The sequence below is a fragment of the Lissotriton vulgaris genome, chromosome 1_1 (genome assembly GCF_964263255.1).
Source record: "Lissotriton vulgaris chromosome 1_1, aLisVul1.2, whole genome shotgun sequence".
Lineage (NCBI taxonomy): Eukaryota > Metazoa > Chordata > Amphibia > Caudata > Salamandridae > Lissotriton > Lissotriton vulgaris.
The window spans coordinates 1160957543-1160982025 of NC_141685.1; the positions used below are offsets into that span (position 1 = coordinate 1160957543).

The window sequence follows — 24483 nt, forward strand, 5'->3', positions numbered from 1 at the left end:
AGATGCATGAAAGAAGTAAGTATATGTAGAATACAGATGCATTATATAAACTCTGGTTTTCAAGTGTTGTTGTACCTTAAAATGTATTTATTTATTTAAAACCTAGTTATTCTACATGTTTATACAAAGCAATACACATATATATGTACATATCTATAGTACAAATAAATGCTTATATACAGAGGGATATGCTGTACATTTCTGTTTGCGTATGGTGCTTATGTAGGGAAGAGCAAATTCTTGAGTAGTGTTCTGAAGATAAGGTGGATGTCCGTGGATATTATGTTGGGGGTTAAAGAGTTCTATATTTTGGGTACTTGAACAGAGAAGGATGTGCCACCCATGTTTTATTTATTTTTTGTATCTTGGGATTTTGAGGCGAGGTCCCTTTCTTGAGAGGAGATTCCTTTGTTGAATATGTTTGGTGATTTTATTCCTGATGAAGAGTGGCCCCATTCGATTGCTTGTGTCATTGTCCTTCGTAAAAATGGTGGCTCCTGATTCGTAAATATACTTGTTAGTCACTCCTTAGTACCGCCTTGTCTTCATTTGTAACCTCCCATGGCGACTGGCCCTTTTACTTCGGTTGTTAGACGGTACTGTTATTTAGTCATGTAAGCACAATTTTTTGGTTTGTCTCTGCTCGCGTACCAGCACAGCGGCCGCTTCATGGATGCCACACTGCATGTTTTGGATCTTCATTGCTTGGCCAAATGCAGCATGTCTAATGCCGTTTCATGTATTTATGAACGGCGCTGCTTTGACCTCAAGAGCAGGCCTTTATTTATTTATAAACGGCGCCACTTTCAATTAGATTTAAAAAGCCGAGGTGAGCGCAGTGCTTCAACATATGCTTTTGTTTCTGCACAGCGCCGGCCAGCGAGTGTGGATTTACATCCCAGCACCCCGCGCTCCCTTACCAAGGAGAAGCGTGCTACAAAAACAGGCATTTACAATGCAATAGGTCGCCGTTTACACAAGTTTAAGCTATTGGCATTGTAAATGACAATACCTTTTATTTATGTTTTAAAAACAAAAACATAAATAAAAGGCATTGTCATTTACAATGCCAATAGCTCAACCTCGCATAAATGCAAGACCTATTGCATTGCAAATGCTTGGATTTTAAAGTCTCCTTCTCTGGGTATATCGCCACGTCCTTGTCAAGACTTATTTAGATTTCAGGTCTTCGAAGATGGAGCTCCCCATGTGAATTATACAATACCACTTACTCTCAACGGAGTGCACATGTGGTGACTAGAGTAAGATGAAGGAGCATTGTAAGTTCAGCAGCCCCTTCTATCTCGCCTGTTTGACACATCAATTGTCCTCTGCGTCGCCAAGGGGGTCGTGGAGGTGGCCCAATAGTGTCTTAGTGGAAAGGGAGGGATATTAACAAGGGGTTGGGCTACTGCAAAGTAAATCAAAGTGACTCGCTTTGATAGCATGTGTCTGGGGATGAGACAGGGCCAAAACATTTTCAAATGGGAAAAATAGAAACCAAAGGTAAATTCAGAAATAACTCATATTTTCTATGTGTACTTGGTGCATGTACTAGAAGTCAGAAAACCTGACTGATGTCCGCTTTTTCACAAATTCAATGCATGTACGTGGATGTTATATGAAATAAAAACACGCCCGCACAATTTAAATAGGTTTATGAATTTAGAAAACATTGTTTAAATCCTGATCATCCATTAGCTGAAATAGATGCAGCGAAAGAGAAGCCGAAATGTTGTCTGTAAACACTCAGTGTGAGGTATTGACTTTAATGGAGGCGCTGAGTGATTGCACGACTGGCCCAGGGAATAGGGACAGTCCCTATCACCTTGTAGTAAATTACTTTCTTCGCTGACAGGGGCAAGATTGGAAAAGCGTGGAATCTAAAGGAGCGTGCAATTAGTACATGGCCCCCCAGGAACACGGCCACGCCCTCATGGCTCCTCATCGAGTGATCAGGCGTGACTACAGCAGGAATTACTTCCGGGGCATCAGGGCATGGTTGTGACGTCACTTCTGGCCGGGGGAGGCAACGAGATGGGCGGGAGAGGACGGGGGTTTATTTAGGGCAACTTGCCCAGGCACTCGCCCTCTCTTCCTCCGGCGCCGGCCAATGTGTGCAGGGGACTTTGTGAATCTCCCACCCACCCATCTCTAGAGGTAGAGCTTGTGAAGGTGTTAGAAGTTGAATGAAGGGTGACGGTAAGAAGGCCACATAAATTCCTTACATTGTAAAGGGGAGTCCTTCTGCATACTCTCTAGGCCAGCACTGAGGGGAGATACAGTAAGCTCATCCCAGAGAGAATGGAGACACCGGCTGGGGGCAAGGGCGCCAGTTTACAAACTAGGGCACAGGGCTTCCGCTCCTGGTTATTCCCTACGAGCCCTGATGGGCAGCCTGGTGGTGGAGGGGTGGTCCCCTCAGGTGGCGGACAAGGACCAGATGGCAGGGGCTCACATCTCAAGAACGCAGGTGGGTTGCACCTTGCGTGGTTCTCAGTTGGTTGGGGGACGCGAGCCTGAAGGCCCCTTAGTGATGGAGCAATAGACAACATTCTTGGTGTAGATAAATTGAGTTCTGTCAGACTTGCTGATGGATTATGATTTTATGAACAACTGAAATGTAAATATTGTTTAGCGATTGAAATTGTTAAATCCATATCGTATGGAATTGTATTAATTATATATTGTCATGTTTGTGTGATGGTTTGTAATAAACATGGCCTCTTTTACCTGCATCTCTGGTTGTCAAGTATTGATTTGTGGGTTTGGATGGGGGCGGGGCCGGGAGCAACCTGGGGGTCCGGGTCCTATGAACGTCTCTAGTAACATAATGTTAACTTCTCACTGGCTCCATGTGCCAGGGGCATCCAGGGGGATGCCAACATAGAAGCTGGAAGGAAAGGGGTAGCAGCAGACAGGCATAGCTGCCGAAAGACTGTGAAAGAAAACGATGAAAGGCCATATCTCGAGCCAAAGTTTCATACTGCAAAGAGAAAATGATAGATGTCATGTAGGCAAGGATCTGCTCCCTCATCCTGATGGAGTATGATGGAGGTGTAGAAGTCTCGATGACCTCCATGTAGGAGGTCACTGTGATTGGCAAGTAGCTCAAAAAGGGTTGTGATAGGAGGTGCACCTGCTACCTGTAGTCGGCAGTGGCAAAGCAGGATACCTCAGTGGGTTATGCGCATGCTGCAAAGCGTTATGTTCAGCCTGCATATGTCATGTTTGATTCCTAGCAGAGATGCTTCAGTCTTTCATCACCCAAAATTGATATTTATGTGTCATTCAGATAATTTAATCTAGTATTCAAAGGCCTAGAGACAATTTGCTTTCTGTGTGCACTACATAAATGAAGACAACTGAAGGTCGAGAGTTAGAGGAAATACATTCCTCCTCAGAACTCAAAGAGTAAAGGGAATATGTGAATAAGTATTTGCAATGCAATAGGTCTCGCATTTGCGAGAGTTGTAGCTATTGGCATTGTAAATGATAATGCCTTTTATTTATCTGTTTTGAAAACCAACACATGTATAAAAGGCATTGTCATTTACAATGCCAATAGCTCAAACTCTTGCAAATGTGAGACCTATTGCACTCCAAATGTTTGTTAACTCTGTGCTGCATTTCATTTTCGCTGGTATTAGGTCTCTGAGCACTTTTCCACTGCTGACCAGTGCTAAAGTGCAACAGCTCCCTGTGTAAATTGTATTGGTGATTGGTTTATCCATGTTTGGCATATTTGATTTACTGGTATGTCCCTAGTGAAGTGCATCAGGCATGCCCAGGGCCTGTAAATCAAATGCTACTAGTGAGCCTGCAGCGCTGATTTTGCATCTCACATAAGTAACCCTGCCAACATGTCTCAGACCTGCCACTCCAGTGTCTGTGAGTGCAGTGTTAAACTGCCAATTTGACCTGGCAAGTTTGCTCATTTGCCATGCCCAAACATTCCTCTTTTCTACACGCAAGTCATCCCAAAGGTAGCCCCAAGGCAGCCTCAAAGGCAGGGTGCAGTGTATTTAAAAATTTAGGGCATGTTATGGTGTGTTTTACATGTCCTAATAGTGAAATGTTGCTTACTTCGTTTTTCAATATAGCAAGGACAATCTCTCCTGTAGGATAACACAGAGATTACCTATTTTAGTATTTTAGACTTTTGGAAACACAAAAGTGAATAATTTAATGTTGAAGTATAGATTCTTGTGTATGTTGTGGAAAACGTAATTTATTTGGCAATGATGAATTTTCCTGTAATTAATTTCATAGTGACCCCCGACGAAGGGCTGATGTTACAGCCCGAAATGCATTGGGTTTGAAATAAAGAGATGCTGCTCTGAACTACCTGTTGTCGTTTGGATCATATTTTCGAAGAAGTCTAGATGGGCACACGCAAATATGAAAAGCCTCCAAAATACGTTTTGTTATGGATGTGAGGAAAAAGAGAAAAAACATTGGAAAGACTTTTGATCACTGGATTAATTTGGAGAGATGTGGAACGTGAAAAGTTGGTTGGATAGTTTATGCAGTGCACGTGGGAGTGGAGCGTGGAATCTGCGCTCCCCACTTCTGTAGTAATTACAGTGCTAGAGCTAGCACTTCCCAGTTTTGCACGCAATACGCTAATAAGGTTGATTATAAGACTAACATTTAAGAAATATGGTGTGCATACCACCCCTTTCATGATATAAATACTTTTAGAAAGTGGGCATTTTCTTGATTAACCATTCTGTGCCTCTGTCTGACTGTGGAACCCATGTCTGGGTTATGATGACAGTTGGGCTCTTGTGCATTCACTTTAGACAGTCACACAAAGGGAACTGAGGTGTGCCATGCATATCCTGATGGCCCATCACCAGGCTGATGGGTCTTCCTGAGCTAGAGCGGTGAGAGGAGTTGTCACTGACACCTGAATAGGGCTGTGCTTGTCCTCACACTAAGCTGTCTCCACCCCACTGTAGTGTGTCTGGAGCCAGGTCATCGAAAGGCAGGGTCTTGCGCACTACGAAAACTTTCCTTAGATGTTTGCCTACTTGGGGTGAGCAGGGCACCTGTCGCTACCAGTCACTTCATCGATGTGGCGCAGGAGGGACACAGGCACATTAGTTTTAATGGGCAATAGGGACCGAAAGAAATTAGACATTAGTGAGGCCAGACTTTCTAGTGGTGCATTGTAGGCCTGCCCCGTTTTGTGGACAGAACGACAACACTGTAGGCAGCAGGGGGCGACCTCACCTGCAGTCAGCAGTGAGATCTATTGGCCGCATAGTTTGCAGTAAGGCCTGGCTTAACCTAAAGTTTATACTGATGTCAGATTACTCTGTCCTAGAACAATGTGGAGTGAGAGAGTGAGCAGATGTGAATGCACACCATGAACTAAACAGACTCCTGGGGTAAAAAGCTTGTCAGAGTGCCCGTCTGACGCCACCCTGTCCCAACAACATTCGCTCCACGCCACTATCCTGGCTACAAATCTTTGGCCCTTAACCTCCGCTTTTTCCTGATAAATGTGCCAGTTTTGGGACCATGTCTTCCTTCCCCTCCCAATACCTTTAATAGTGTCTATTTCTAAACCTCCTCACTGTATAATTCCCGTTTTGCTTCAGTCACCCCCCCCCACTTCCAAAGTCTTCCAATCTCTCTCGGGAACTATGTACAACATCTTTGTATCTCACCCCGCCTAAGCATCCAGGTCCACCACATTAGCATGAGTGTCTCTCGGTCATCCCTAACCCTCTTTCCCTCATTTCATTCCAATCCCTGTACACATTCTCTCCTACCTGAGATTTGTGTCTCTCTTTCTCCCGCAGCCCCCCTTCTTCTTCCCTGAGTTTCTCTTTTATCTTTGACAAGGCCTTGGATGTGCATCTGGTTTGTCTGTGACCAAGATGTAGAACCAAGTGGAACTCCTTCTAACTGCAAGCATCAGACTGAATTGGAATCGATTTCGCTAGGGTAGCAGCCAGACCTCTCATTTGTATGGATACAAGATTCAGACAAAACGGTGGGAGAAAACAGGTCTGCATGTAATTCTAGGTAGGAGTTTGGCCTATCTCACCTTTGTATGTACTAGGATCCCACATGCACGCATAGACGCACACATACACCCATCACTTCCACCTCCTCTCTCATGGCATGGCAACCAGCAGAGACTGAGTCATTTGATGTGTACAGCAAGGACTGACTTCCTTTTGTGGGACAGCATGGGCTTAATCACCTGAAATGTACGGGGAAGTTGAGTCCTGGAGATAGTGGCCTGACTCTAGGCCTGACTATAGGCACTGGCAGCGCATGATGCAATCAAAAGCTGGGCCATCCCCCCAGTCGTGGACAGCATTTCTAGCTCACCTGTACCGCACTGCAAGGAATGACTCACTTTTAGGCGATTCGCTGCATTGTCTCACCTGTAATGGACAGGAGGGCCATTCCTGTTGCTCATGCTGTTCCGCTCCATGACCATTTGCTGCTTCGTGGCTTCATTGCTTCGCTGCTTGCTACGTATCAAAATGGCTAGCTTTTGTTTCACAGCTGGGCTCGCATTGGCACCTGTGGGCAAAGCAAAAGGAAATGTGACATCAACATAAGAAGAGACCACTGATGTCTCTGCCAAGTCCCACCAGGAATCCAATTGCATTCTTGCACAGAATGAGTACTGCAACGACTGGGGACATTGGGAATGCATGCATAGGTCTTAATTCCCTGTTGCATTTAGAACTCAAGATCCTCATGTAAGGAAGGGGCATGGCGGAGAAGAGGTAGGCGAGCTGCAGGGAGGACGACAGAGAATACTATCACAACAGGCTAGGACTTATTGGGGGACCAATGCAATGGACTCTCTGCAGGGAGCGCATGTAGAGTGAATGTGTTTGTCAGTCGGTGACAGCACACTGACAACAGACATGCAAAACGACTGGTGCGGGGTGGGAGGAGTGAAAAGGAAGGAGGCTAGATGGAGTCAAGCAAGGTCTCTGACCTCGAGTACTGGTACGAAAGTGAGATTCCATGGACATTGTTAGTTTCCCTCTGTATTTTTTCTTTATCCATTGCAGATTGTCATTATTTTACTTCAAAAGTATTTGTGTTCCTAGGCTAGCGGTACCCCCATCTAAACACTTAGATTTCTGTAGTTGCATCTATATAGTCAGTGCCTCAGGTTGCTTCTTGTATGTGGGGCCTTTGCTTAACTACAGTAAATCCTCACCTGCTGGCCAGTAGCCTCCCTTTCCTACACCCATCCTCCTCCCTGCGTAACCCCTGCCCCAAGGGCGTCTAACCCTTGTATCCAGGTGAAAGTGGATGAGGTTAAGGACTACTTCCTGTGGAGGCCTCCCCATTCAGGCCTGTCTGGACCATTGCATTCCTTTTACTCTGCTCCCATCACATCCTTTGTTTATGCACACCATTCCCTCCACTCCATTGAGCCACTGATTGCCGCCTCTCTTTGATCACTCACACCAATGGGTGCATTGTCACCGGCCCTGGATGAACCCCGCAGAGCTAGGTATGTGGGGCATATAATGATTCCATAGATTTCTCTTCAGTAACCTGTGGGTGGACTACCCCCATACTATATGCTATGGCTGACTGCATGATGCCAACTGGTATGTGTTGCTGCCTGACGGTCCCTTTAGCATGTATGGTGCCTTCCTCTATGACCATGACCTGATCCGCTGTCACGCTTGGCTGGATAATAATCCCAGTTCTTACATTCACTCTCCTAGGCCACGCACAGCTGGCCGGACTGGACACATGTCATGGCAGGTTAGAGGATGAACAGCCCTATAAATTATTATATGGGCCAGTCCGATGCGGCCTGCAGATAACTTCCACTTGGGCAGGTTGAATAATGGATACTTCTTTCCATTCCATGGCAGTTTCCAAAAGCATATACTGTGGCTGGCTGAATAATGACAACTGCTATGGGCTGCTACCTGCTGCTCCTCAGTGGCCTCATCGGAGCAAGTGCTTTGGTTGTAACCCACATTTTTATGTTTTTTTGTAGTACCAAATATAGATGGACCCTATGGCCTACACTACAGATTAAATACAATTGATGGTTTCAGTGCTCCTCAACCTGCTGCTCATATGGGCACTCGAGCGCATACTACAGCTTATGTCGGACTGCATCTCCCAAGTATAGCACCCTTAACTTTTAGATAGTTTCTGTGGTCCATACATTGTATGATGCGCACACTCTAAATTCATGACACATCTTTTCTCACACATCTATGCCGCACTCAAGCATAGGCACTGCTACATTTTAGCTGAAATACTATTTCAGTAGTCTCTGCCTTACATAAACAACCGCCACCAAAGTTCCACTGTAGTCTGCAGTTTCATACTTTTTATCCATCGATCCAACAGCAGTTAATGCTTGATTGTGCATTCTGTCACTCATTTTTATTTTAAATTCTGGCATAGCCACAGAAATGAAAAGTAATAGGAGCATATCATTGATCCTCAAGCACAATGTCAAAGATTATTTATTCAAATAGGCCACGTGATAGTCACACACTAATTTATCTACAGCACTCTCACATATAGAGCACTACTTGTATACACATGCCTTGGGCCGGAGTGGGAACCGAAACCAGCCCTAGCAAACTGCTTGGCCGGCCCCCCTGTGGAGCAGGGGGGGTGCGGCCGAGCTGTTTGATTGGGACGGTTTCGGACGATTTTGTTACAGGGGGCCAATATTTCCAGCCGCCGGTATCAAAAAGGGCCCCCCAGGGGCCCAAGACTGGCCCCCACCATGGTGGCCCAGCGGGGAAATGCCCAGTGCCCACTAAGGCCAGTCCGGCCCTCCACATGCCTCAAAAATCTGTTGGCAAAAGACTTTGTCCCTTTCTAACTCGGCGTGGAGGGCAGTGTGCTAATCCTATACTTGAAAGGTTTGCTACAAAACAGATATTTGAGGTGAGCAAATTCACAGTGTTGCTTGTGTTGCAGGGCGTTCTATACAGCAGCTGCTGTCCACCTAAACTTGGGAACTGCCTTTTTTTAATAAGTTATGCAGCACTCTAAGCCTGAAAGGGTATTGTTTTAAAAGAGTGCAAGTTGATGTTTTTATGCAAAAAATTAAAACAGTTTATTTTTTGCCATTAAATGGAGATACATCAAGATAATTGCTACAATTGTCCTAACAGATTTATGTACAGAATTTTCTTTTGTTTCTGTAGACATTTTTAGGCATTTCAGCAGATTTTTACATATCTTTCAAAACATTTGGACTGCCTCCACCAATGACCCCAACAGGATTATGTGACTTTATGGGTAGTTCTTATTTACAAAAATGAATGAGGAGCGGATCATGCCCAAAGTTTGGGTACTTATTCATTGATGTACACTGGTTGTGTCCATTCCCAATTAATACTACCGACATAGCTGGATGTATGGACCCTGAAATTTACTGATTCGGAAACACTCAAAAGCATGAGTTTATTGATAAAATTGGTGCTCCAGGGAAATGGGCCGCCACTGAGACCCACAGGTTATGAATAGGGAAAACCCAGTCCAAAGCAACAAGTACAGTTATCCTGAGCACCAACATGTGGAGAAAATGAATGTCCAGTTCCGTTGTATATTCACATTAGTTTATTTTCTTCAGATTTCTTCTATTCAGACTTCAAATATTCATCTCTTCAAATGTAGCCATCAAGTCGAGCCAACACGTGTTTCGTCAGAAAACAATGTTTTACATCGCTGACTTCATCAGGGCATTAGAAGTTAAAAATAATGTTTGTTTGTTTAACATCTGCTTCTTCAATCTCTTAAGACATTCGGACCTCATAATAAATAGGACAATAAGGTACAGAGAGTGCTCCATACACGATTTTCAGTGGCGTGGTGGTCCCTGATGAGCCAGAGAAAGACTAAAGTGAAAACTGGGTTTGAAATACACCAAACGCCAGCATATTTACAGGGGAATTCAACACCTGCTAATATTTTCCTGTTGAGGAGAAACAGAGATGAAGGCAAACGTGAGTAGGAACACGTGTGTCCATAAGGCGAGGATGCCTCACTGCACTACCAGCAGCGGGGAGCCACAAAAAAACAGACATTTCATTGAGGGCACCACGGAAGAAGGCGCCATTATTCCCTGCACATTCCCTGTGGTGAAATGCACATGTTCACCATGTGGGGGCAATCCTCAGGAGTAAGAAGTAGACACTGAAAACTAGGATTTGCACAGATGTATGGCCAAGCACACAAGCCACAATGCAAAGTGAGGCCAAAAGCACAGCACATTGATTGGGGCCTTCCTCGCCTCTATAGCTGCATACAATATGTTGTACACGCCCAAAGTACGGTTGGTGTCGTTTGAAATATCACTATTCCTATGTCAGCAGGGGCCAGAGGCGCAACTAGAGGCACATTTCGGGGGGGGGGGGTATTAATTCTTCCAGCAATAGGCTGAGTGGAGATGCAGGGGCTCTAAGAAGCGGTGAAAAAACAACAAAGCCTCATTAACAAGCAAATTGTCCTTTAAAACCTGTGCAGTGCTCGGGTGCGGCTGTGTGTGCGCCCCGAAGCTGTCTAAGGACCTCTCATGGCAGTTAGTGTGGAAGTCCAGTAGTGCTGGATTTACACCCCTGAATATCGATTTGCTCTGATTCATGGTCCCAATGGCCATATGCAATTTATGTGTCCACTTAGCGTGCACTATTGCATTTCAAGAACAGTGGCCTTTGAGAAATACCACTGGCCAACTTCTGAGTAGTCAATAGACAATTTCAAATCCAGACACCAAATTGGGAATCTTAAAGATCAGTCCCCAAAGATCAGTGTATCAAATTCACTTATTTGAAGTCCCATCCCTATTGTGGCATAAGCCAAAGGGATATGACGAAATGTGCACCACCGACCTGTAGTAGGAAATGAAAGGCCTGCACAATGTATGGCAGAACAAAATCATTATTCCATTGAACATTAAACGTGTTATAAATGCTAGAAATAGACTTACTTCCACTTACCAATACGACATGAAAAAACAGACTGCATATTGTTCATCCAAGCACACCTGGAGAAATCGTGAAAAACAGTGGATCTGATCTTCGATGATCAGTCAAACTAATCTGATCTTTCATGATCAGTCAGTCAGTCAAAAAGGTCTTTATTTCGATTTACATCATAAAAGACATACTATACATATACAGCACAATCCCTACGTAAAATATCCTAATAAAATCCATAAATACAGTACATGCTAAAACCAGGATTAAAAAGTTATATATCAGTTCAGTTCAAAAGTCTTTATTTCGAATATCAATTCATAAAAGACAATACATAGAAAAACACCATTATTTTGTGAAACCATTATAGTAATCATTATCTAAAAGTTTACCTCATTTTAAAAAGATATTAAACAATTCGATAGACAGTTTAATAAAGACTTCTAGTTATGATAACAATCCACTGTATAAAATGTATTAAAAGTATATAAGAGAAATAGGCATTAAGAGACATTGGGGTTTCTAGTTCGAATAATCCAGGCCCAGTTATTATATATATATATATACAAAGACACACGACTGATACAATCAATAAACCATAAAAAGTAAAAACAGAATTCATAATGAGTAGGCAATCATGCTAAACCACCAAACTACATTATGTACACAATGTATTAAAGACTCAAGTTCCTGATCCGAATTATCCAGGCCCAACTGACAAATTTGGTTACACCTATAACGATATATTTTGAGGTGCCAGATTTCCATTGAACATTAAACGTCTTATGAATGCTAGAAATAGACTTATTTCCACTTACCAAAACGACATGAAAAAACAGACTGCATATTGTTCATCCAATCACACCTGGAGCAATCGTGAAAAACATCGGATCTGATCTTCCATGATCAGTCAAACTAATCTGATCTTCCATGATCAGTCAAACTAATCTGATCTTCCATGATCAGTCAAACTAATCTGATCTTCCATGATCAGTCAAACTAATCTGATCTTCCATAATCAGTCAAACTAATCTGATCTTCCATGATCAGTCAAACTAATCTGATCTTCCATAATCAGTCAAACTAATCTGATCTTCCATGATCAGTCAAACCTTCTTCGGCGGAAGCCTCATTGCCTTCTGGTCTGTGGGCACAGGAAGAATGCAGCAAAACCTCCTGCTGAATATGCCACCTTACTTTGCATTCTTTTTCCCATTTCGCATGCCCTATATATAGATATATGGACAGCCAAGAACAAGCCGCTTTCCCCTTCCAGATAGGGCAGAGGGCACTTCTCCTGTGGCTCCCTGGATCACTTGTTGAAACAATTTGAAGCCGCTCCAATATTTGCTAGTGGGCACAGTCTGAACGGGCTCGGCCTGTTTGCCATCGCGTTCTCTTTTTCCTTGAATGAGCTGCAGCGTACTACTGGGTTTATTTTTAACACAAAAGGGCGTCTCCCCAGAGACAATATTTGCTCTACGCTGGAGTGTTTGATAACAGTTCCCAGTCAGCGCTTGTGCTGTGTATAGTATGCACCATCTTTACAAGCTGTAACCATGACAATTAGTGCAAATCTAAACTAGAAAACCCTATGTATAGACACACGCATCAATAGATTTACAGAAGTAAACCTATAGCCAAAGTATATAGTAAAACAATAGACACATACATCTATAGACGTACAGAAGTAAGTCTGCAGCCAAAGTCAATAGTAAATCATTAGACACACACATCTATAGAGTTACAGAAGTAAGTCTGCAGCCAAAGTCTATAGTAAATCAAAAGACACACGCGTCTATAGAGTTACAGAAGTAAGTCTGCAGCCAAAGTCTATAGTAAATCAAAAGACACACGCGTCTATGGACTTACAGAAGTAAGTCTGCAGCCGAAGTCTATAGTAAATCAAAAGACACCCGAGTCTATAGACTTACAGAAGTAAGACTGCAGCCAAAGTCTATAGTAATTCAATAGACACAGGCATCCATAGACTTACAGAAGTAAATCTGTCACACGCATCCATGGACTTACAGAAGTAAGTCTATAGACAGAGTATATAGCAAATCATTAGACACACGCATCTATGGACTTACAGAAGTTAGTCTGTAGTCAATAGTAAATCATTAGACACACGCATATATAGAGTTACAAAAGTAAGTCTGCGGCCAAAGTCTATAGTAAATCAAAAGACACACATGTCTATAGACTTACAGAAGTAAGTCTGTAGCCAAAGTCTATAGTAAATAAAAAGGCACACATGTCTATAGACTTACAGAAGTAAATCTGTCCCACGCATCTATGGACTTACAGAAGTAAACCTATAGCCAAAGTCTATTGTAAAACAATAGACACACACATCTATAGACGTACAGAACTAAGTCTATAGTCAAAGTCGATAGTAAATCAAAAGGCACACACGTCTATAGACTTACAGAAGCAAGTCTGCAGCCAAAGTGTATAGTAAATCAAAAGACACATGAGTCTATAGACTTACAGAAGTAAGTCTGCAGCCAAAGTCTATAGTAATTCAATAGACACAGGCATCTATTGACTACAGAAGTAAACCTGTAGCCAAAGGCTATAGTAAATTAATAGACACACTCATCTATGGACTTAAGCGTCTATAAACTTACAGAAGTAAGTCTGCAGCCAAAGTCTATAGCAAATCATTAAACACACATGTCTATAGACTTACAGAAGTAATTCTGCAGTCAAAGTCTATGGCAAATCATTAGACACACACATCTATAGACTTACAAAAGTAAATCACTCACATGCATCAATGGACTTACAGAAGTCAGTCTATAGCCAAAGTCTATAGTAAATCATTAGACACACACATCTATAGACCTACAGAAGTAAATCTGTCACACGCATCTATTACAGAAGTAAGTCTGCAGCCAAGTTGTGAGGAGGATCCGTTGAGGGGAGAGACATTTACCGGACTAACACCAAAGGGGGATCCACAATCGTGGGTGCTGACTCTGCAACGACGTACTGAACTACATCATCCATACTCCTCTAATCTGTTTCCACAGGGATGGGTCAATAGGCATAACCTGAAAGCACCGTCCACGCAAACCGGAAGAGGAAGCCATGAACCAATGAAAGCCAGGCAGGTTCAAAAAGGAGGCGCTGAAAGCCTTAGGGCAGAGGAAGGAGGAAGACGCCGAAGTGGAGTGGACGAGCGAGAAGACGCGTGACCCGAGATAAGCAGAGAAGACGCGGGACCCGAGAGAAGAAGAGAAGACGCAGGACCCGAGAGAAGCAGAGAAGACGCGGGACCCGAGGGGGAAAACGCGGGACCCGACTTATCGGACGCCAGAACACCAGGGAACCCAGAAGAAGGCGAGGAAAGCTGGTACGAGGACTGGTGGTGTCCGGAGGAGGCTGGGGAGCGGCCATAACTCAAGAGAGTTACGGCTGAGCCGGTGAGTACTAACGGCTCGGGGTTTATGAGAAGGGGAGGGAAGAAGCTGGAGGGAGTACAAAGGGTGGGGGGAGGAAGCGTGAACAGGAGGATTCTAAATGCTAGTGTGGCCCTTCTTGTTTTGGAGATACACGCTAATCCTTGATTAGGAACACTGAGAGTGATTGACCTCTGCTTTAGGATTGTGCACCCTTCTTTTTCCATATTTCCTAGGCACTTAAGCATTCCTACAAAGACCCCCCATGCCCATATCATCCTAAACTCGCTTTCCTTGGCTTTGCTCATAATTTTTTCCCATACGGGGCACAAAAGGAATAGATAGAGCACAAAGGTGGGGTGAAGGGAGAGCAACCCCCATAATATCAGAACCTCATTCTTACGGTTCCCTTATTTCTTTTTGTATCCTCCTATGAGCCTCCGAGGAAACCACCCCGGTCCAGATGAACCAGGAAGCAAGTCAACACCTTTGCACACATCAACCCCCTCCAGCTCACAGGAGTCGCCGTCAGAAGAAGAAGCCCGTCCAGGACCCTCATCCCATCAACCTGCAACCCCTCATATTATCAATAAACCACTTTTTGTTAAACCCTTACTTTAACCTCCACGCCTGTTTATCAAACCTGCCCTCCCACAAGTCTAAAGCAAATCATTAGACACACACATCTATAGACTTACAGAAGTAAATCAGTCACACGCATCTACGGATTTACAGAAGTCAGTCTATAGCCAAAGTCTATAGTAAATCAATAGATACATGCACCTACAGACTTACAGAAGTAAATCTGTCACATGCATATATGGACTTACAGAAGTAAGTCCATAGCCAGAGTCTATAGCAAATCATTAGACACACATATAAAGACTTACAGAAGTAAGTCTACGGCCAAGGTTTACAGCGAATCAATAGACACAGGCATCTATAGACGTACACAAGTAAACCTATAGCCAAAGTCTATGGTAAATGAATACACACACATCTATAGGCTTACAGAAGTAAATCAGTCACACGCACCTATGGACTTACAGAAGTCAGTCTATAGCCAAAGTCTATAGTAAATCAATAGATACATGCACCTACAGACTTACAGAAGTAAGTCCATAGCCAGAGTCTATAGCAAATCATTAGACACACATATTTGATTTTCAGAAGTAAGTCTACGGCCAAGGTTTATAGCAAATCAATAGACACAGGCATCTATAGACGTACACAAGTAAACCTATAGCCAAAGTCTATGGTAAATGAATACACACACATCTATAGGCTTACAGAAGTAAATCAGTCACACGCATCTATGGAGTTACAGAAGTCAGTCTATAGCCAAAGTCTACAGTAAATCAATAGATACATGCACCTACAGACTTACAGAAGTAAATCTGTCACACACATCTATGGACTTACAGAAGTAAATCTGTAGCCAAAGTCTATAGCAAATCATTAAACACACATATAAAGACTTACAGAAGTTAGTCTACAGCCAAGGTTTATAGCAAATCAATAGACACAAGCATCTATAGACGTACACAAGTAAACCTATAGCCAAAGTCTATGGTAAATCAATACACACAACAATCTATAGACCTACAGAAGTAAATCTGTCACACACATCTATGGACTTACAGAAGTAAGTCTGCAGCCAAGTCTATAGCAAATCATTAGACACATGCATCTATGGATTTACAGAAGTAAGTCTGCAGCCAAGTTGTGAGGAGGATCCGTTGAGGGGAGAGACACTTACCGGACTAACACCAAAGGGAGATCCACAATCGCGGGTGCTGACTCCGCGACGACGTACTGAACTACATCATCCATACTCCTCTAATCTGTTTCCACAGGGATGGGTCAATAGGCATAACCCGGAAGCACTGTCCACGCAAACCGGAAGAGGAAGCCATGAACCAATGAAAGCCAGGCAGGTTCAAAAAGGAGGCGCTGAAAGCCTTAGGGCAGAGGAAGGAGGAAGACGCCGAAGTGGAGTGGACGAGCAAGAAGACGCGGGACCCGAGAGAAGCAGAGAAGAAGCGGGACCCGAGAGAAGAAGAGAAGACGCAGGACCCGAGAGAAGCAGAGAAGACGCCGAGGGGAAAAACGCGGGACCCGACTTATCGGACGCCAGAACACCAGGGAACCCAGAAGAAGGCGAGGAAAGCTGGTACGAGGACTGGTGGTGTCCGGAGGATGCTGGGGAGCGGCCATAACTCAGGAGAGTTACGGCGGAGCCGGTGAGTACTAACGGCTCGGGTTTATGAGAAGGGGAAGGAAGAAGCGGGAGGGAGTACAAAGGGTGGGGGGGGGGAAGCGTGAACAGGAGGATTCTAAATGCTAGTGTGGCCCTTCTTGTTGGGGAGATACACGCTAACCTATGATTAGGGACACTGAGAGTGATTGACCTCTGCTTTAGGATTGTGCACCTTTCTTTTTCCATATTTCCTAGGCACTTAAGCATTCCTACAAAGACCCCCATGCCCATATCATCCTAAACTCGTTTTCCTTGGCTGTGCTCATAATTTTTTCCCATACGGGGCACAAAAGGAATAGATAGAGCACAAAGGTGTGGTGAAGGGAGAGCAACCCCGGCCCCCCCCCTTAATATCAGAACCTCATTCTTACGGTTCCCTTATTTCTTTTTTTATCCTCCTATGAGCCTCCGGGGAAACCACCCCGGTCCAGATGAACCAGGAAGCAAGTCAACACCTTTGCACACATCAACCCCATCCAGCTCACAGAAGTCGCCGTCAGAAGAAGAAGCCCGTCCAGGACCCTCATCCCATCAACCTGCAACCCCTCATATTATCAATAAACCACTTTTTGTTAAACCCTTACTTCAGCCTTCACGCCTGTTTATCAAACCTGCCCTCCCACAAGTCTATAGCAAATCATTAGACACACAAATCTATAGACTTATAGAAGTAATTCTGCGGTTAAAGTCTATGGCAAATCATTAGACACACGCATCTATAGACTTACAGAAGTAAATCAGTCACACGCATCTATGGACTTACAGAAGTCAGTCTACAGCCAAAGTCTATAGTAAATCAATAGATACATGCACCTACAGACTTACAGAAGTAAGTCCATAGCCAGAGTCTATAGCAAATCATTAGACACACATATTTGATTTTCAGAAGTAAGTCTACGGCCAAGGTTTATAGCAAATCAATAGACACAGGCATCTATAGACGTACACAAGTAAACCTATAGCCAAAGTCTATGGTAAATGAATACACACACATCTATAGGCTTACAGAAGTAAATCAGTCACACGCATCTATGGAGTTACAGAAGTCAGTCTATAGCCAAAGTCTATAGTAAATCAATAGATACATGCACCTACAGACTTACAGAAGTAAATCTGTCACATGCATATATGGACTTACAGAAGTAAGTCCATAGCCAGAGTCTATAGCAAATCATTAGACACACATATAAAGACTTACAGAAGTAAGTCTACGGCCAAGGTTTATAGCAAATCAATAGACACAGGCATCTATAGACGTACACAAGTAAACCTATAGCCAAAGTCTATGGTAAATCAATACACACACAAATCTATAGACTTACAGAAGTAAATCTGTCACACACATCTATGGACTTACAGAAGTAAATCTATAGCCAAAGTCTATAGCAAATCATTAGACACACGGATCTATAGCCAACCTCTATACTAAATCAATAGACACATGGGTCTATAAACTTACAGAGAAAATCTGTCACATGCATCTATGGACTTAAAGACGTAAGTCTATAGCCAAAGTCTATAGCAACTCATTTGACACACGCATCTATAGACTTACAGAAGTAAATATGTAGCCAAAGTCAATAGTAAATCATAAGACACAAGCATTTATAGACTTACAGAAGTCCGGGTGGATCCAAGGGTGGATCGAAGATCTGAAGAACCTGAAAGCAGAAGGTTGCAGTCTCGGTCACTTGCCAGTGACCAGGAAGGAACCAGGCAATGTCGGGTGATTTCAGGTGAAAAGGTGAAGCTTGTCTCTTCAGCCACGAGGTGCAGGAGGTGTCAACGATGACCAGGAGCTGGACTCTAGCTGTCCCATGAAGGATCTAGTTGACTGCGGTGTCGGTATCCGGATTGGACACAACAAGCCTTGGAAAACGCAATCCACGCAGAATGTCGAGATTGGCTTCGGTGCAGACCAGCAAGGTCTGTGGCGCTTCTCCTTTGTAGGGAAGCTGGAGCAAGCCTGGAGCAACCAGGAAAGCAAGTTAGATTCAAAATGGAGTCTTCCAGGGGCTCACTAGCCAACGGACTAGGAACCAGGAAGACGGGTCGAGCTGAAATGCAAGAGCAGGCCCCACGGGACACTCGTGGAGTGTGGAGGCCTGAGCTTCAGTGCAAATGGTGCTCGGGCTGGTGTTTCTCGTATCCCATGGACAAATGTGAGATACCTCGGGAGTCAATGCAGTTAGCAAAATGCAGGATGTCCAGGAGTTCCGGTCCCACGTCTCTCGTCTCTCGTGTCCGCCACGGGTCTCAGCTTTGCTGGGAACGTCGAGCAGCGTCAGAGATGTCTGGAAGTCCGTGTCCTGTGTCGCAGATTTTTGGGGATCCGGCAGGAGCCTCAAAAATGCAGGCCAGTAAAGTTGCTGTTGGTGCCTGTTTGAGCAGGGTGGTCACTCCTTGGCCACAAGGGAGATGTCTTCCATCTTCCAGTCGAAATGGAATGTCGAAGGTCCAGGATTTGTGTTTCAAAGTTTCGTTCAGGGTAATCTAAAGTCCTAGGGACACAGCTCCTATACTTATACTAACTTTAGAGGTTGGAATACCTGTAAGGTCCCTCCAATGGGTTGACCTGGGAAGGGGGTGGTTACACCCCTTTCCCTTTGTCCAGTTTCGCGCCAGAGCTGGGGCAGAGTACCCCAGCAACCGGTTTGAACTGGGAAATGCATGGAGCACCTAGTGTGCCCCAGGCAGTGTCTGGAAAGCATTCACTGAATGCGGCCCTCCCTGCCCCAATACACAAAAGCCTGTCTGGGGAGGTGCCATCACCTCTTTGGACAGGAAACCTATTGTCCAGGCCTCCTCTGCCGGAGTTTCGTCCAGCAACAGGAGGTCAGACTCGTGTCTGTGGCAGCAGCATCCATTTTGTGATGCTGAGGGTCTGTTTAACTTTAACCTGGTAAACTAGTAACTACATGTCTTCTCCCTCTAGAAGGGTGGAATGCTACCCCCGCCGCCAGGACCTGCGAGGGGGTAGTATTCCAAAGTGTTTGACACCTTACACAACATGTTTTGATAAAGCCAAACCAAAGTTAGCATTAACCGCAAGGATTATAATGCATTTAAGAGTATATGGTATGGCTATATCACACAACAGCTATAAGGAGATGGTTCCGAAAGCTGCAGAGGGGCTCAGCTCATGCTAGGGCATCCTCTCACATAAAACAAAGCACTCTAACTCCAGGATTGTTGAGGTCTGCCTTAGGAGTGGCTTTTAGGTGTATATGTGTCTATATGTATATGTAGATATAGGTATACTATAACTAAGTAAGTGGTGAACAGACCTGTCGTGTCAGTTTGGAAGGCAAACCAGGGGTGGCACAATACATGCTGCAGCCCCTGGTAGGCCTAGGGTGCACCTATGCCCTGGGTACCTAAGGTACATTATAATGAGGCTCACAAGGGTGACCCAGTAACCAATCTGGTATGTAACTAAAGTACATGGTATCAGTTTAGAGAGAGAACAGTTAGGCTGTGGGCCTGATTAGCAGGGCCACAGCCAGACTAAAGTAGAAAAACCAGAGAATCACAGCAAAAAGTGGGGGTAACCATAGGAAGCAGACCCTACTCTCCTACACTCCTCGTCCCAGTCCTTACAAAGTGAGGCAGTACTGCATCCAACCAGCCAATCAAAATGCCAGGAACCAAAAGTCGAAGGTAATATAAACCCCTCCCACCCACCGCCATGGCTGTTTTTTTCTTACTCTGACGGTGGTCGGATCGCTGGTGCTCCGTGTATCCTGTTTACTGTTTCCAGTTTTCTGCAGGATGTGCTGCGGTACCGTGAGTTTTTAAAAACAAAACCTACTTTGTTTAAGGTCTTTCATTGTGGTGTTTACTTTGAACTTTTGTTTTTTGATTCTGCATGGCCATTCCGGTGCTCTATTCGGCCCTGCTCCTGCTCCTGGGTCAGGACGCTCCCTGTGCATGTGCTGGGCTGAGGCAGGGAGCTTTCCTGATGTCCTGGCCCGGGTCGTTCCGGCGCAGGAGGTTTCAAGCAGCGTCCTGCTCCCATGGCCATGTTGTGTGTCCATGGCTGTGGGTGGAGCCTGCAGGGAGGCCATTTTGCTGATTTTCCAAGTCTCGCGTCACAAGACTTTGTTGATTGGGGGCAGTTTGTCATGGGAGTTGCTGGGCACTTCCTTTTTGTGTGTTTGGAGTTTTCTTGTGTGGTTTACTCCTTTTTCCTCAGGCCCTGAGTGCTGAGGCTTCCTCACCGGTGCCTGCATTAGCGGTGTACGAGCGGCATTATGTCCAGGACCTGCAAGAGGTTGACGTTTTACAGATTTCTAGGGATGATTTTCATGTCCAGTCTGCGCTGCTGGTGCCTGCGGATGATGTTGAGGACATGGACAATTCCCCTAAGGGAAGCACGTCCAGGACAAGCTTCTTTTGGACGTGCTGGCCCATATTGGGAGGTTTTAGTTTTGGCCATAACTCATTTTCGGATGAGGGGTTTTACTCCCTGTATTGTTCCTCTGTGGTGAATGACCTTCTCTTCCATGCTGTCCTGAGGGATATGCTGTCTAAGGAATGGCTTCAGGTTGATATGCAGGGTATTTCTCGCTTTCTGGGGAAGTGTTATCGCCTGGCGGACTTTGACACCTTGTTTCCTTGGGTTCCTAAAGTCACTTTTCTTTTGCCATCTAAGGCTTCTCATTTTGGGGTGCATGCTGGCACTTCTGAGGCCTATGCCTCACAGGTCCTACGTGGGATATGAGAAGTTGTTTGATTGTTTGCAGGTTCAGGGGGACCCTACTCCTGTGTTGGCTCAGACGGAGGCCTTGGCACTATTCCTCCGGAATGTGACTTTTGGTTCCTTGTGGGCCTTCTCCTCGGCTGCCGGGGTGGCGGTGGCTGGTAGGAGGTCTCTTTGGACCACGCTTGCTGCCTTAGCACTGCTCAGACTTCTTGGTCCTTTGCCTGCCTTTTTGTGGGTTCCGGGCTTTCTCTGGAGGCGGTTTATGCTGGGGTACTTGTCTTTTTCCATGTTCTGATGTTTCCGGGTACTCTGTCTTCTTCTCTGCCCTTTCGTGGTCGGGCTCGTGGTCGGGCTTGTGGTCGGGGGCTGCGTTCCATTGGTTCCCGACCTCTACTGCACCTGCGGCAGGCCCTGGTTGTTGGTCACTCAGTGTTATGTCCTGGTGGAGTCGCTGTGGCCTGGGGGTTATGGTTGCGGTCTCTTCCTCGAGTTCTTGTGTGTTCCAGTCCTGGTGTTTCACTGGTTGTGGATTCCTATCTGCATTGTTGGTGCTGTTGCTAATTTGGGGGATGGGCTACTTTGTTTCTGGTTCGTTGGTCCGGTCTGATTTCCGACTGGTGGGGCCTGTCGATCATCGGTCTTGGTTACTGGATTCCGTTCTGGGACCGTCCCCCTTTTGGACTGTTTTCGGGTTACCATTGTCCATAGGCCAGTGTTGCGATCTGCCATATTCTCTGGCGTTGACCTGTTTTTGTCACAGGGCACTGTTGTGCTGGTTCCGGTGGCGGTGCAGGACCTGGGGTTCTGTTCCTTTCCGATCCTGGTTCCGGCGCCCGTTGATTCCTTCTGCTTGATTCTGGGTTCCCGGGCTTTGTACTTATTAGTGCGGCTGGGTCATTTTGGATGACCCTTGCAGTCCGTCGTTCGGCTCATCCTGGTGGGCGATTTTTGGCTTCCCTGGATTTGGAAGTCGCCTTTTTTCCCGTTCCAGCCCATCCGGCAGGTCATTGGTTCCTGCGGTTTGCGTGGACGTGTTCTATAACCTTTTCGGCCTCTCTACTGCTCCCTGGGTTTTCCAATGTGTTGGCTCCTTCTGTGGGGGTTTTACTGAGTCTGGGTTTCCTGTGTTTTTCTAGGTTGCTTTTGTCTGGTTTCTGATTCACCCCTCATTGTGGCACTTTCGGCGGTGGTGGCGTTGATGGCCTTGTTCCAGGTGATGGGGTTCATGTTGGATCTGGCCTTTCTCGTCTGGCTCCTGTTCAGGGACTTTGGTTTATCGAAGGCCTGTTTGTCACTTTTCGGGGCTGTTTTTCTCCTTCTGGCTCGTTTCCCTACCCTGTTGGCTTTTCTGAGGGTCCTGCTGGGTCGCCCTTCTGCCCCAACTCGGGGTTGGTTGCAGGTCTGAGGGTTGGTGGCTGCCACCACAGTTGTGGTTCCTTGGGCTCGCTTGCACCTCCGGTCCTCAGTGGTTCTTCTGCTGACTCATTAGGTCCCTTCCCATGGGGGTTGCGTGGCTCAGGTTCCTCTCTCCCCATTCTGGTTTCTTTGGCCTGATGGCTTTGCTATCCCGACCTGGTGTAGGGGGAGCATTTTCTACTTTCTTCTCTCCTCTTGTTGGCCTCGGACGCCTGTTGGGGGCCGCATTGGGGTCCTTGGTGGCCGAAGAGTTTGTTGGTTTGTACCGGCTTTCAGGTGGCTTATTGTTACTTGTGCACTCATGGGGGGTGGGGGTCCAGGTGCTCATCTCTGTGCCTGCTGTCTTCTGTGATTTGTGTCTGGGTAAACTCTAGTCTGTTGGCATTGAGGGCTGATTGTGTTCAGGGGTGTCTGAGTTTTCCTACGGGCAGCTTGTGCTGCTTCCTCCCGTCCTCTGTCTTGTACCGTCTGTCTATTTCCCTATTCGGGGGCCTTTGTTTTCGGTTTGAGGCCCTCTGGTTCAGTCTTTTGTGCTTCCCCTCATGGCACTCTTCTCCCCCGGTTTTGTTCCTTGGTGGTCTGTCCTCAGGCTTGGGGGTTACTCTCTCGTTTCCTTGGCCTTCGGGCTTTCTGTACGCCTTCCCTCCTATTTCTCTCCGCCTGAGGGCGCTGCAGGGGATTCGGGGGGTGAAGGTGTCTATGTTGTTGGTTGCTCCTTTTTAGCCTCACTGCCTTTGATTTCCGCTCCTGCTGCTGGGGGGCAGAGGGGCGGGTTTAGCCTGTTTCTCTTGACTCCGGCTCCTCTTCTGTGTCCGCACCTGTCTTTGCCCTGTGTTTGTCGCTTGCATCTGATCGCTGGCTCTGGAGGGCTGTCGTTGGTGTCTTTGGGCTGATCTTCTGTGGTGGCTGGTGGCATTCGGTTGTCATGTCGGCCTTCGACACTTGAGAACTATGGTGTACGTTGGGGCTCTTTTGACTCCTGGTGCTCTTCTCTTGGTCTGGATCCATGTTTGAAAATCAGGCTTCTGTTCTTGTCTTTCACCGGAATGGGTTTCCCCTTCCGCCTTGTCTGCTCGTTGGGCTGCGATTTAGGCTTATCAGGGTCTCGAGGTCTCTTTGGAGGTAGTTGCTCCTTTGGTGAGTCAGATTCTGCATAGTTTTCAGCTTCTGCGTCTGTTCTCATGTGGTTGTGCCTTCTGGAGCTTGCTTACTGGTTTGTGGTGTCTCCTGTTGCCCCCTTTTGTGCCTATGTTGGAGGACGTTTGTTGTGGTTGTCCGCAAAGGTGGCTTTTTTGTTGACCGTCACCTCCACGCTTCGGTTGGGTGAGTTGGGTGCTTTGCTTCTCTCCTTCCATTCTTTGTAGTTTCTGCTGGATGGGGTTGTTTTGCGGCTGGGCCCGGCTTTTCTCCCTGGGTTCCCTCCGTGTTCCATTAGCAGCTGGAGGTGGTTCCTTCCTATTTTGCCTGGGGACGGGTATTCCTTTGTTCCTTCCTTCTTAGATGTTCGAACCTTTTCGTTTTTCATCCTCCTTTCCTTGGGTTTTCGTCTTTCTCCTGCCTACTTGTCTCCTGTCGGGGTGTGGCTCGGGGTTGGATGTCTTCTACTTCTGCCTTCACTCGCTCTGTGCGTTTGGCGGTCTGCCTCCTTCGTCTCAGGTGCCAGATGGTTCAACGCGTTTTGTGTCCGCTTCCTGGACTGAGGAAACGGGGTCTCTGTCCTGGAGTTTTTATATTGCGGCC

General features: G+C 45.8%; 1 protein-coding gene across 4 annotated transcripts in view; it reads right to left on the reverse strand.

The window, feature by feature from the left end:
• HDAC7 (histone deacetylase 7) overlaps nt 1–24483 on the reverse strand; it is a 686142-nt gene that overhangs the window by 300547 nt on the left and 361112 nt on the right. For all 4 annotated transcript variants that reach the window (XM_086964199.1, XM_086964189.1, XM_086964206.1 and 1 more), the window contains exon 4: nt 6408–6549. In XM_086964199.1, coding sequence (XP_086820325.1) covers nt 6408–6549 — 142 coding nt within the window. The remainder of the gene's footprint in view (nt 1–6407; nt 6550–24483) is intronic.